The sequence below is a fragment of the Podarcis cretensis genome (genome assembly GCF_951804945.1).
Source record: "Podarcis cretensis genome assembly, chromosome: 13".
NCBI classification, from domain to species: Eukaryota; Metazoa; Chordata; class Lepidosauria; order Squamata; family Lacertidae; genus Podarcis; species Podarcis cretensis.
The window spans coordinates 16,063,323-16,077,356 of NC_137182.1; the positions used below are offsets into that span (position 1 = coordinate 16,063,323).

General features: G+C 47.6%; 1 protein-coding gene across 1 annotated transcript in view; it reads right to left on the reverse strand.

The window, feature by feature from the left end:
- Positions 1 to 14,034, reverse strand: part of PLCD3 (phospholipase C delta 3) — an 86,479-nt gene that overhangs the window by 16,186 nt on the left and 56,259 nt on the right. The window contains exons 6-10 of the mRNA XM_079949472.1: positions 12,280 to 12,481; positions 9,788 to 9,932; positions 6,307 to 6,459; positions 4,546 to 4,665; positions 1,687 to 1,722 (exon numbers count right to left, since the gene is read on the reverse strand). Coding sequence (XP_079805598.1) covers positions 1,687 to 1,722; positions 4,546 to 4,665; positions 6,307 to 6,459; positions 9,788 to 9,932; positions 12,280 to 12,481 — 656 coding nt within the window. The remainder of the gene's footprint in view (positions 1 to 1,686; positions 1,723 to 4,545; positions 4,666 to 6,306; positions 6,460 to 9,787; positions 9,933 to 12,279; positions 12,482 to 14,034) is intronic.

Below are 14,034 nucleotides of genomic sequence, written 5' to 3' on the forward strand. Positions count from 1 at the left end.
TGTCCCTTTAAAAACAAACAAACAGCTGGTTGCAAGTCCTGTGTGGTGCTTTGTGTTACAGATCTCTATCTCCTCGTGCTGATGACACAGGTGAGCAGCCTCACCCACCTGTCAAATCTGGCCTGGCAGGATCAGAGACATAAAAGGTCTGGCCCACCTGCTGAGAATGTTCGCCACCCCTGCTATATCGAGACTAACAATAGCTCCCTGGCAGTCGGGCAGGAAGGCCTTTGTAAACTGGAAGCCAGCTGATTCCTTATTTCAGCCCTGCCACAAATGAATGACGCACGTATCTGGGCACAAAGCGGAGAGACAGATTTCAGGGCTGGTATAAAGATGTTTGTGAGATACTGCAACCAGTGGTTCAGGCTCCCCTGGTCTGAGGATCACAGAGAATTTCATTCACTGGGGGTGGGGGGGAAACCCTGTGACTGAAAAACCACCTGTGCAAGGAGTGGATTTCCCTGCACTTTCCTGGCTTGCGTGGGTCAGGGGTATGTGCCCTGTCAAAATCTGCACCTCCTTTTTGGATATTTCCCAGGTACGTGCAGGCCCTGCTTGATGAACACAATGTGCTCCCTTGAAATCGTTCATTAGGCTTGCATTCGCAAAACAAATTGGCCATTTCTATCAATTACTATGGGTAAATTTATAATAATAATAATAATTTATTTATGCCCCACCCAACCGGCTGGGTTTCCCCAGCGACCCTGGGCAGCTCCCAACAGAATATTAAAAACACCAAACATTTAAAACTTCCCTAAACAGGGCTGCCTTCAGATGTCTTCTAAAAGTCAGATAGTTGTTTATTTCCTTGACATCTGGTGAGAGGGTGTTCCACAGGGCAGGCATCACTACTGAGAAGGCCCTCTGCCTGGTTCCCTGTAACCTCAATTTTCACAGTGAGGGAACCGCCAGAAGGCCCTCAGAGCTGGACCTCAGTGTCCGGGCTGAACAATGGGGGTGGAGACGCTCCTTCAGGTATACTGGGCAGAGGCCATTTAGGGCTTTAAAGGTCAGCACCAACACTTCAAATTGTGCTTGGAAATGTACTGGGAGCCAATCTTAAGGCAGCCCTGTTCAGGGAAGTTTTTAATATGTAACACTGTACTGTTTTTAACACTTGATTGGGAGCCACCCAGAGTGGCTGGGGAAACTCAGCCAGATGGGCGGGGTATAAATAATAAATTATTATTATTATTGTTATTATTATTAGGTCTTTCAGGACCAGTGTTATATGGTCTCGGCAGCCACTCCCAGTCACCAGTCTAGCTGCCGCATTCCCTACCACTTAAATTTGACCCCCTCAAAAGCAAAAAATATCAAACAGGAAAACATAGAAAAAAATGCTCTCTGATTTGTCCAATCACTCCCCGCTTCAGCCAACCAGCAAAAGGCAAGTAAGGAAGTAAAAAATGCTGTCTGTTCCAATAGGTAAAGCTGGAGTGTGTAGTGAGGTTTGGGTACAAATTCCTTGTGGTTGGAGATGTGAATTTTTGCATAGGAAATAGAAGTGATGGGAAGCTTTCCCTCCATTAAGTTGCAGATCTACCAACCACCTATCCAGGCAAAGAGAAACCACGACGCATTTGGTTTTACGTGACTGGGGGCGGATGAGATACAACTTCGCTCATTAGCCTCGACATCCCCTGCGACTGCCCTTTCCAGGAATCAAGACGTACTCACCTGCAATGGTTTAATCCCTTGAAGAGAATGTGTAGACTAGAAGGGGAGGGGGGAAAGAAAGAGAGAGAACCTCATTTGAGAGACAAAATACATCTATGGATATTTTCAAAGGGGCATATCTAAGAACAAATGGCCATTCTGGGTCAGACTAAAAAGTCCCTCTAGTCTAGCATCTCTCCCCCCACAGTGGACAATCAGGGGCCTCTGGGAAGCCCACAAGCAGCAGGACCTGAGGGCAATAAATACCGCATTTTTCGCTCTATAAGACGCACCCGTATTTTTCGCTCTATAAGACGCACCAGAACACAAGACGCACCTAGTTTTTGGAGGAGGAAAACAAGAAAAAAAAATATCTGAATCTCAGAAGCCAGAACAGCAAGAGGGATCACTGTGCAGTGAAAGCAGCAATCCCTCTTGCTGTTCTGGCTTCTGGGATAGCTGCGCAGCCTGCATTCGCTCCATAAGACGCACACACATTTCCCCTTACTTTTTAGGAGGGAAAAAGTGAGTCTTATTAGAGCAAAAAATACGGTAGATTCCTCTCCCACAGTTGGTTTCCCAACTGTCTCTTATCCTAGATGTAGCATCATGTGTGCAGAGAATGGTGACCCATATGTCCATGGGTCAGGAAATTAAACCTTATGAAGATTGGTCGAAGGAGCTGGGTATGTTTAGCCTGGAAAAGAGGAGACTGAGAGGGGAGATATGACAACTATATTCAAATATCTCAGGGGCCGTCACATGGAGCTAGCTTGTTTTCTTCTGTTCCGGAGGCTAGGACCTGACCCAACGGCTTCAAGTGACAAGAAAGGAGATTCCGACTAAACTTCAGGAAGAACTTTCTGACAGTAAGAGCTGTTTGACAGTGGAACGGTCTCCCTCGGGAAGTGATGGACTCCTGGATGTTTTTAAGCAGAGGTCGGGTGGCCATCCGTCATGGCTGATTTCGCTGACATTCCTCCATTGCAAGGGGTTGGACTAGATGACCCATGGGGTCCCTTTCCAACTCAACAGTTCTGTGATTCATGATCATTACTGGTGGCCATTTACAGATTTATCCTGTGTGAACCTGTCTAATTGTCAGGCTTTGGGGAATTGGTTTCCTCCCCCCATGGCAGTAGATAAAGGAACGCCTTACCAGTTAGAATCTTTAATAATCACAGCGAGAGAACAAAGAACACATCTCCCAGAAATGGCGGTGCTCCCAATTAAGGGATACTCACCCCTCCGTCCCTATTAATCTACGTCACTCCTACGTCTTGTGATCTGAGCTTGTACCCCCTGCACTTTCTATTCTGACACTTTCTGAGCTCTCTGTGACTGTGAATGCTGTCCAGAGACTATGAATCTCTTAACCCTCTCTCTCTTCCAGTGTTTCTTCTCCTAGCTATTCCCCATTCAGTATTTCTCAGCTTCTGCCTTCTGAACTATGCCCCTCTGCAAACCGCTTTTCCAAATCTATGCTGTCCTCCTGCTCCTGGGATGAGTCAGGGTCAGGATCAGGGGTGGGGGTGGCTCCCACCATTCTTCCTGAGTGCAGTGCTCCTCAGTTGCACTGGCTCCCGGTGGAGTACAGGGTCAGGTTTAAGGCGCTGGTTTTAACCTTTAAAGCCCTTCACAGCCTAGGACCCTCGTACCTACGGGTCTGCCTCTTCTGGTATGCCCCGCGGAGGACCTTACAGTCCGAAAATAATATCTTGGAGGTCCCAGGCCTCAAGGAGGTTAAATTGGCCTCAACCAGGGCCAAGGCCTTTTCAGCTTTGGCCCCAGCCTGGTGGAACACTCTGTCGCAGAAGACCAGGGCCCTATGAGACTTGACATCCTTCCGCAGGGCCTGCAAGACCGAGTTGTTCCACCTGGCCTTTGGTCTGGGCCCAGCTTGTCCCCACTCTATGGGACCCTGTAAGTTACCTCTTTGGCCCTTTTATCGGCTCATGTGGGACCAACATGTACAACTGGCCTAGATGAATACATGAGGTTCCCAATCCCTATGGTTGTAGGGATTAAATTAAATGATTCATGGGCAATCATTTAATTTTATTCTGATTCTAATTTTTAAGCTGTATTTTAACTAATTGTTTGATTGTGTTTTAATGTATTTGATATGTGACGCTAGCCGCCCTGAGCCCAGTCTTGGCCGGGGAGGGTGGGGTATAAATAAAAATTTACTTACTTACTTACTCAGCACGGTCCCTGACACTAGGTAAAGGTAAAGGGACCCCTGACTCTTAGGTCCAGTCGCAGACAGCTCTGGGGTTGCGGCGCTCATCTCGCTTTATTGGCCGAGGGAGCCGCCGTACAGCTTCCGGATCATGTGGCCGGCATGACTAAGCCGCTTCTGGCGAACCAGAGCAGCGTATGGAAATGCCATTTACCTTCCCGCTGGAGCAGTACCTATTTATCTACTTGCACTTTGACGTGCTTTCGAACTGCTAGGTTGGCAGGAGCTCACCCTGTCGCAGGGATTCGAACCGCCAACCTTCCGATCGGCAAGTCCTAGGCTCTGTGGTTTAACCCACAGCGCCACCCGCGTCCCTGACACTAATCCTCTTTAAAATCTAAACCTCTTTAAAAGCCATATAAGCTAGTGGACATCATCACATCTTGAAATTCCATGGTCAGTTGGAATATTCAAGCTAAGGGAGGTTTGCCCCTTTAGGGTTTTTTCCTGAACACTTTTTGAGCATGTATACACTTTCAGGGCTCCCCCAAGCTTGCTGATTCCTACATCTATCTTCTCAGTAGGTTTGGCTATGTCTGCCAGCACTCAGCCAATAGTTTGCTATTAATGAGACAGCTTATCCACGTAATTTTTCTCTCTCTTAGGGGAAGCGGTCTAATCCTCTGCTATGTCCTCACCTTATCTTCCTCTTCCTCCTGCATTTCTTCCTCAGGATTTGTGATGTAGCTCATTTTTTCGGGATCACCCTTGTCCTCTGGCAGCTTCTTTGCCTTCACCAATATCTTCCACTTTAACTGCTGTGGGGTTTGAAGGAGCGGAGTGTAAACAGCTTAAATCTCTAACGAAACCTTGCATGTGAAATTGTAATAACCCAATTAGCGGAGGCGTCAGGGCTCCAGAATTTGCCCAGGGCCCAAATAGAATTGGGCGAATCTTTTGGTTCGGGTTTCTCCCATTTTTCCATTTTTAAATTCAGTTCTCTACATCCGTTTGCATTTTTTAAAAACCAATGCTAATGAAAATTCATCAGTGAGTGTCTCTCCCAATTGGTATTCAGCATGTTGGTATTCAATTTTCCCTAATACATTCATTTTTTTCAGAATCATTTCCCCTAATATAATAAATTTGTGTATGCCATTTCCTCCAATATATGCATTTTAATGCACACTTTGCTCCAGTATATGCATTTTTGTATATCTTACTCAGCTGGACAATGCACTACTATAGAATTTGAAGAACTGTAGATTTTGAAGGATGGCTGTGTTTCAGTTGATGTGCTGTTTTGCAAAGCGCAAACTACGTAGCTTTGCCTTTAAATGCAATCTGAATTAAAAAGGCTTGCCAGCCCAACAGTGCCAGCATTCTCACTTTGCTCCTGCAAAATTCAATGAAGATTTTTGTGGGGTGCAAATGTGAAGAAGAGAGCTGTTCGACAGTGGAATTTGCTGCCAAGGAGTGTGGTGGAGTCTCCTTCTTTGGAGGTCTTTAAGCAGAGGCTTGACAACCATATGTCAGGAGTGCTCTGATGGTGTTTCCTGCTTGGCAGGGGGTTGGACTTGATGGCCCTTGTGGTCTCTTCCAACTCTATGATTCTATGATTCTATGATTCTATGAATCGGACGTCCGATAGTCCTGGCCATAAAGTGTCTTGTTCACACCTGTTAGGTGTTAAAACCCTATATTCCTTACAAGAACTACCGTATTTTTTGCTCTATAAGACTCACTTTTTCTCTCCTAAAAAGTAAGGGGAAATGTGTGCGCGTCTTATGGAGCGAATGCAGGCTGCACAGCTATCCCAGAAGCCAGAACAGCAAGAGGGATTGCTGCTTTTGCTGTGCAGTGATCCCTCTTGCTGTTCTGGCTTCTGGGATTCAGAATTTTTTTTCCCTCTTATTTTCCTCCTCCAAAAACTAGGTGCGTCTTATGGTCTGGTGCATCTTATAGAGCAAAAAATACGGTAATCACCTCACTAGGATTAAGAAGGAAGCTAGACGAAGGAAATCTTGCAATAACTCAGCTACTACATTACCCAAAGTCCATTAGGCTGCCATTTCCCTCCACATAATCTTTTTGGATATCAGTATTGCACAAGTGCAAACATCTGGCATTGGGCACCAAAATTCATCTTGGCTTTTGTTGTTGTTGAAAGCAAAGTTTCTTAAAGCTAGAACAGATAAACTATTTGTCAAGTCAACCTCCTCGTCGACTTTGGTTTTATCCTCAGCAAAATTCCCAGCCTGACTGTATCACAGGTGATATGAGGCACATAACCTAGTACGACGCTAGAAGTAAATCAGGAGGGAGGAACTTTTGGCTATCCAGACGTTTTGGAACTACAACTGCCACCAACATAGCCAAATGGCCAAGGCTAATGGGAGACATAGTCCAACCACGTTTGGAGGTCAAAGGTTCCCCACCCTTGCCCTAAATGGTGTTACCTCTGGTGATGGGAGCTGTTTGGGCGTGTCTCCATCCAGTGGTTGGGTCACAAGCATGTTCCCTAAAATAGCCTTCATGTGGTGCGCCATCTTGGACTGCTGTTCCGGCCCACAGTGGTTTTCCAGAGAGAGAATCACAGGATAGGAAGAATGCTGAGGAGACAAGATGGAGTCAGAAGGCATCTGCCACCTCCAAGATTCTTTCCCCAAATCCTTCAAATGATTACTTTTTTCCCTTTTTTAATAAACACACCCACCCACCCCACTAAGCATTTTACTCTGGCTTACATGAAATTTTGTGTCCATTTGCAACCTTAAAACATTTTAGGAACTGTTTCATCCTAGCTTTTCATGTGTTGATCATTCGCTGGTTAGAATGAATTTCTTTTTTTCTACTCGTGTTATGCTTTCCTAATTGCATTAGATGGTTAGCTTTAATTCTCGGTAGTGGCACCCACCCTGTAGAAGGCCCTCCCATCAGATGTCATAGAGATGAGTAACTATATAACTTTTAGGAGACATCTGAAGGCAGCCTTCTATAAGGAAGCCTTTTAATGTATATAGTTTTACAGTGGTACCTTAGCTGTTGAACTTAATCCATTCTGGGAGTCTGTTCGACTCCCAGAACCGTTCAAAAACCAAGGCATGGCTTCTGATTGGCTGCAGCTAGCTCCTGCAGCCAATTGGAAGCCACAGAAGTCGTGTTGGACGTTCAGCTTCCAAAAAACATTCAAAAACTGGAACACTTCTGGGTTTTTGGTGTTCGGGAGCTAAAACATACGAGTACCAAGGCGTTCGAGAACCAAGGTACAACTGTATTATGTTTTTATATATGTTGGAAGCTGCCCAGAGTGGCTGGGGCAACCCAGTCAGATGGGCAGGGTACAAATGATAAGAGGAGGCGGAGGAGGCAAAGAGGAAGAAGAAGGAGAAGGAGTAGAAGAAGAAGAAGAAGCCACAAGCAGGACCCAATGGCAATTAGCCCTCTCTGGCTATTATCCCCCAGCAACCAAAATTCAGGCTAGCATTTGTGCCACTCTAGAATTCACAGAAATGTGGTGGTGGGGTTTTTTAATGATACAGTGAACATGCTTTCTGGTTCCTGTAAACAGATAGGCACAATCACTTGCAAACGCCATCTATCAGCACAGGGACAGATTCTTCTCCTGTTTCTTGCAACTCCACCAATAAGTGGGAGAAGAGTACAAAAGGATGCCAATATTACTTCACACCTTTTTCTGGAGTAGCAGGAAGTTCCAGAGGCAGATGTTCAGGGTCATGCTGAATTGGATGGAAAGCAAGAATGCAGCTGGCAGGGCTACTCCCAAAACAACATCCGTTTGGCGCTCCGAGAATCTACGTAAATATCTGGCTTCTCCCAGCAAGGTTCCTGTTAGCCATGTTTTCAAGTCAGCCTCAAACCCAAACCTGTCGTGTCTCTTTCTCGCCAAATTAAAGATTGCAAAAGCAGTTCCTCAGAAAACCCCACCCAGCCAGGTAGTATTTGGCCCAGATTCCAAAAGCATGGAGTAACTATCAGCCTTCATTAATCTGGTCTTCCTCAGGCACTATTAAGGGAGCAGGGGAACATTTTGTATAATGGAAAAGAGTCTTTTCATAACACATTGGCATGCATAATGTGAGTTGCGACATCAGCCCAGCTCACACATGACACTAAAGGTGTATTGCAAACAAGCATGTGTATTCCCAGAGCAAAGGTCACAGCGACAACATTCTTCTCCCAATTCTATTTCCTCCATAATACCCAGGGCTAAGCCATGGTTTGGTTTACCATTACACTGAGCTGTAACCAAGGTTTGCTCTTAGTTTTGCTGCTCATGGTTGATTGGGGGAGACAAACCACAAGCCAGGGCTTAGGCGTAATCCTAAAAAAAATGATGGGTCAGCGCTGGACAGTGCAGCAGGACCACATGAGAAGCCCAGCAGGGGCAATCTTCATTCCAATCAATCAATTCAGTTTATTGTATATAGCCAAAGGCCTTCACAATGAACAGCAGAAGGCAAAAAGCAAGGCATTCCTCTAAAATTGCACAGCGTAAGTCTGCACACGTCTACAGCATTAAAATTTGCAGCACAAAATTTTAATGTTACAAAGCATCCACATAACTGGAGCGAAGCTTCTTAGCTGCCAGAGCAAATTTGTCTACCAGAATTGTAATTTGTAGATATTTAGCAGCTTAGCGTTCTACTATCACTTCCTGGCGGGGGGTGGGATTAATCTGAGAACCAATAAAGAATAGGGGATGAAAAAAATTTCGCTGTCCACCGTATATAAAGGGCAGGTCAACAAATTGTGTTTCATAGCCTCAGCCTGATTACATCTATAAATGCATTCCTATTCCATATGAGCTATTATCTCTAGGAGCCCATGCATTTGCTCAATCACACTAAACCATGGTTTGGCTTGGCATTACATGCAAACCAATGTTCCATGTAAGGTAAAGGGACCCCTGACCATTAGGTTCAGTCATGGCCAACTCTGGGGTTGCGGCGCTCATCTCGCTTTACCAAGGGAGCCGGCGTACAGCTTCCGGGTCATGTGGCCAGCATGACTAAGCCGCTTCTGGTGAACCAGAGAAGCGCACGGAAACGCCGTTTACCTTCCCACTGGAGCAGTACCTATTTATCTACTTGCACTTTGACGTGCTATCGAACTGCTAGGTTGGCAGAGCAGGGACCGAGCAATGGGAGCTCACCCCGTCGCGGGGATTCGAACCGCCGACCTTCTGATCGGCAAGTCCTAGGCTCTGTGGTTTAACCCACAGCGCCACCCGCGTCCCTGTGTTCCGTGTATGAGGCTATTAAATCAGTCTTTCTGTTTCACGTATTGTGAAGGTGAAGGCCACGTCGCCTAGATAAGAAGTAGTCACCTGGTGCCTTCTGCATGTTAATGGGACTCCAAACTGCTACCAGCCCCAGCCAGTTATGGCCAACAGTGTGAGATGATGCGATCTAACAGCATATCTGAACAGCACCTTGTTGGCGACCCCATTGTTGCATTAAAATGCCTTCTGCATTATCGATATTTGCACACATGCAACAGAAGGTACCCCCCACCTAAACAAGCAACAGTTTTTTGTTTGTTCGTTTAATGCTTAATCCAACGGGGGGTTTTAAAAGGCTTAACTACTTTGAGTACAAAAACATTTTTTTTAAAAATGCAAGCCAGACACCATCGTTTGGAATTGCCTAGAATTGTACCCGCTGCGACCTTTGCATGCACTGCCTTTGAAAAAGGAAGCTTGCACAACCGTTTCCAGCAATTAAATTTGCTCATGAATCATGATACAGCTAAGTGACTAAGTGGTTGGGCAGCGAAGAATGCTCCCGAGAGAAATGTTTGGGCCTCAGAACATCAAATGCAGCTCCTTCTCCCTTCCGAGGATCCTTAAGAACTGCAATCAATCAATCAATCAATCTTCTTGCTACCCGCATTTCTGAAAACTGTGGTTTCGTCTACCTTGAATGCATGGTCCCGGATGCTTTCAATCACATCCCGGAAGAGGATCTTGGAGGTCAGTGTGTGGCCGTGGTAGATGATGGGCTCCCCGTTGGAGCCCTCCCAGCAGTCAAGCTCCACACAGCGACACCCCTTCATCAAAGCCCTGCCGAAGACAGAAATGGGGTGAGGTGATGATGGACTCTGCATTTCAGCCCTCTGCCTGTCAAGGAGCTGTCAGGCGAGCACAGGTCATCCACAGGGCAGGAACGTGAGGCATGAGATGCAATTAGCATCTAGGATTTTATGAGTCTTAGAGAGGCAGGGAGGAGTGTGATGCCTTAGCCAACTTCAGAGATGGACTGTGGACCAATATAGGCCAAGGGGTCAAGTTCCGGTTCAGGCCAACAAGGGCCAAGGGTTGTTCAGCCCGGACGCCGAGGTCCTTCTGATGGTTCCCTCATTGCGAGAAGTGAGGTTACAGGGAACCAGACAGAGGGCCTTCTCGGTAGTGGCGCCCACCCTGTGGAACACCCTCCCTTCAGATGTGAAGGAAATAAGCAGCTATCCTATCTTGAAAAGACATCTGAAGGCAGCCCAGTTTAGGGAATTTTTAATACAGTGGTGCCTCGCAAGACGAAATTAATCCGTTCCGTGAGGCTCTTTGTATAGCGGTTTTTTCGTCTTGCGAAGCAAGCCCATTGACAGCTTAGCGGATTAGCGCTATTAGCGGTTTAGCGGCTTTTAGCGGATCAGCTGATAAGCGGCTTAGTGGCTTAGGAAAAGGGGGGGGAGGGGGAAAAACCCGCAGGAACTCGCAAGACATTTCGTCTTGCGAAGCAAGCCCATAGGGAAATTCGTTTTGCGAAGCGCCTCCAAAACGGAAAACCCTTTCGTCTAGCGGGTTTTCCGTCTTGCGAGGCGTTCGTCTTGCGGGGCACCACTGTATTTAATGCTGTACTGTTTTTAACACTTGATTGGGAGCCGCCCAGAGTGGCTGGGGAAACTCAGCCAGATGGGCGGGGTATAAATAATAAATTATTATTATTATTATTATTCAGGTAGGAGATGCAATCGCACATCGCGAAGCACAAGGAGGGAAAGGGAAGAGTCTGTGTTACTATTTAGCACAAGACGTTGCTCAGTTCTGCAAGGTGTACAGCTGCCCGGGTCTTGCTGCCTGAGTGCCGAGTTCAAGTCCTCCGACCCCTCATAGGGAGCCAGGCAAGTGTTGTGCTAACCGGCACTCTTCTAACAAACTTTACGCAGTATGATCCACTAACTTCAAGGTGTAAACAGCTTGTGCCTTCCCACCCAAGGGACAGCTCAATTTCCCACACATAGTTCCGCAGGGCTCCTTCGGGGATTATGGGCCACATAATTAAGGGAATCACCTGAGCCAAGGAAAGTGAAATGCGTTGTTCTCTCTCCAGGTACCTGCTTGTCCTTCAGTAATCCTGCCTTGGCATGTGGCCTCCTTCCCCCTGGCCTGTTCAAAGCAGCCCAACCAACCAACCAACCAGATTCCTCTCTCCACTCCAGCTCACCCACTGCCTCCCATGCCTCTCTGCATGCCCTGGCCAAAATGCTGCAGCCAATGCATAGCTGTCAACCGTCCCTTATTTGGCGGGAAAGTCCCTTATCCCCGTGCTGTCCCTTATTGATGATGTCCCTTAAATTTCCCGGGTTTCAAAGGAAGCAGCTCCTCTCCCTCCCTCCCTGCCGGCCAGGGAGGAGGGAGGCTCCAACTGTGTTGCTTGGCTGCCCGCCCCGCCCCCCTCCTGCCTCCTCTCACCAGCCTCGACCCCCAGGAGCCCCTCCCCGCCGGGACTGAGGAGACTTGAGAGGAGAGCAAGGGCAAACCATAGAGAAAGCAGTTCAGAGGGAGGAGGCGGAGGCGCGGGCAGGTGTTCCAGGGGCTAACCATAGAGGGGGAAAGCGGAGGAAGGACCGCAAGCGCTTCTCCTATAGATTTGTAGTGGTAGACTAGCATAGATGGTCTGATCTGCAGATTTACTTTGGCCGCTATTCTCCCCCCCCCCTTCCTCCCGCCTCGCCTGATGGAACTGAGAGCTGCAGATGGAGCACGAGAGAAAAGTGCTGCAGCAGCATCTTTGTAGCTTGGACTTCATTTTGCGCAAAAAGTGGTGGCTGCTTGTAGTTATTTTATTGCAGTGTTTCATCGGCTGGTGGCTTGAGCAGCAACCTCTGGAAATGAAGGACTAAAAACTGGCGCTGCTCTCCAAAATTATCTGGTCCCTTTTAACTTCGTATTTCAGCTGGTTGACTAAAATCCCTTAATTTGGCTGCTGATCCCTTATTTTCGAGGCTGCTGGTCCCTTGTTTTCAAATCTGTAAGTTGACAGCTATGAGCCAATGGCCGTGCACCCACCATTACTTGCTGGAATCCTTTACCTATCCCCGTTACCAGCGCTCCTGGCCACCTGAAAGCAGTTACTGGGACCCCTTCTGGCTTCAGCTGTTCTGTTGCTTCGGCCACAAAAGCTGCTTACCGGATGTAGGCCTCAGTGCTACTGGCGCCTCCAATCTGGTTCTGCGTCAGGTAGGTGTTGTGGGAGGAGGAGATGAAATAATGGCACAGTGGCTGCGTCATGTCCTGGTATATCTTTGCGTGGCCCTGGTTGAGGATGTCTCCGGCCGAGGACAGCAGGTACATCATGAAGCCATCCATCATCATGAGATTGTGCTGCCTGGCTGTGGGACAAAGACGTGGTTAGCGGAGAGAGTTTCAGACTCCACCCATCCGGCGTATTTTAGCGTACGCATTTCCTACGAAAGGCGCGTCTTGCCAAATACAAGGTGGTTCATAGAATAGAAACATAGAATCATAGAGTTGGAAGAGACCACAAGGGCCATCGAGTCCAACCCCCTGCCAAGCAGGAAACATTTTAGTGAGATTCAGAAGCAATACAGAACACAAGCGAGTGAGAAGATTAAAGACTTTATTCTAAATAGCAAGCATGAGTGCGCACCCCGGAAATGATCTCTTTCAGCTTCTGCCTTCTGGAAGAAAGTACAGGGTTATAAAGACTAGGACTAGCCGTCTGAGAAACAGTTTCTACCCCAATGCGATTTTGATTTTAAACACAGTATAATGAGTCTCTATGGGAGTATATTGTATTTAAAAATGGGGTATCAGAGTTTTTAGGGGGCTAGCCAGGTTGGGATAGCTGGGATAGTAGGCTTGTTGGTTTTTGAATGTCTTATGTAGATTTTTCAATTTCGTTGTTCTGCATGGGACAGTGACAATAAAGATTATCGTATCGTATCATATTATATACATTACCAAGCAAACGCTTTGATCTGCCACTGGGAACCCCTCAAGAAGTGGTGAGGCTATCCCCTAGCATAGCTGTCAACGTTTTCCATTTTTTAAGGGAAATTTCCTTATTCCAAATAGGATTCCTCGCAAGAAAAGGGAAAAGTTGACAGCTATGCCCAGCCGGCCTTCGTTGGCACAGCCCTACGGCCTATAGTCCGAACACGAGCTTCACAGAACTATGCCCCCAAACCATCCGATTTAAAGATAGCTGACTTTTTAGCCTACGTGCCTTGCCCAGCTAGCTAGTGCAGATTATTACCGTATTTTTCGCCCCATAGGGCGCACCGCCCCATAGGACGCACCTAGTTTTTTTTGGGGGGGGGGGAATAAAGGAAAAAAAATTATTTCCCCCCCAGGCACGGGGCTGGCGCGGGGGAAGGCCGAGCTTCCCCCGACCCCAGCCCCCAGAACAGCCTGCTATCCGCAAGCCTAGGGAGCCACGCCGGTCTCCCCAGGCTTGCGGAGAGCTGCGCGAAGCCCGGGTGCGCTCTTCAGCGTGCCCCAGGCTTCGGAAGGCAGGCAGCTCTGCGCAACCTTTGGGAGCCCGGCGCGAAGTCGCGCCGGTCTCCCAAGGGTTGCGCAGAGCTTCCTGAAGCCTGGAGAGCGAGAGGGGTCGGTGCGCACCGACCCCTCTCGCTCTCCAGGCTTCAGCGAAAGCCTGCATTCGCTCCATAGGACGCACACACATTTCCCCTTTATTTTTGGAGGGGGAAAAGTGTGTCCTATAGGGCGAAAAATTCGGTAATTGGCTAGTCCCCTCTTCCACTACTGCACGTTCCTCCAAACAATGTCTAACATCAAAGAAGGTCAGAAGGTGCCCTGCATTATCACTTCTTCCTTCCACCAGGTTATACATTAAAGGCTGCTCTTAGCCATCCAAGAGCAGAACAAGAGACAGAGACGGGAAGTAAACAGAGGCAGGAAA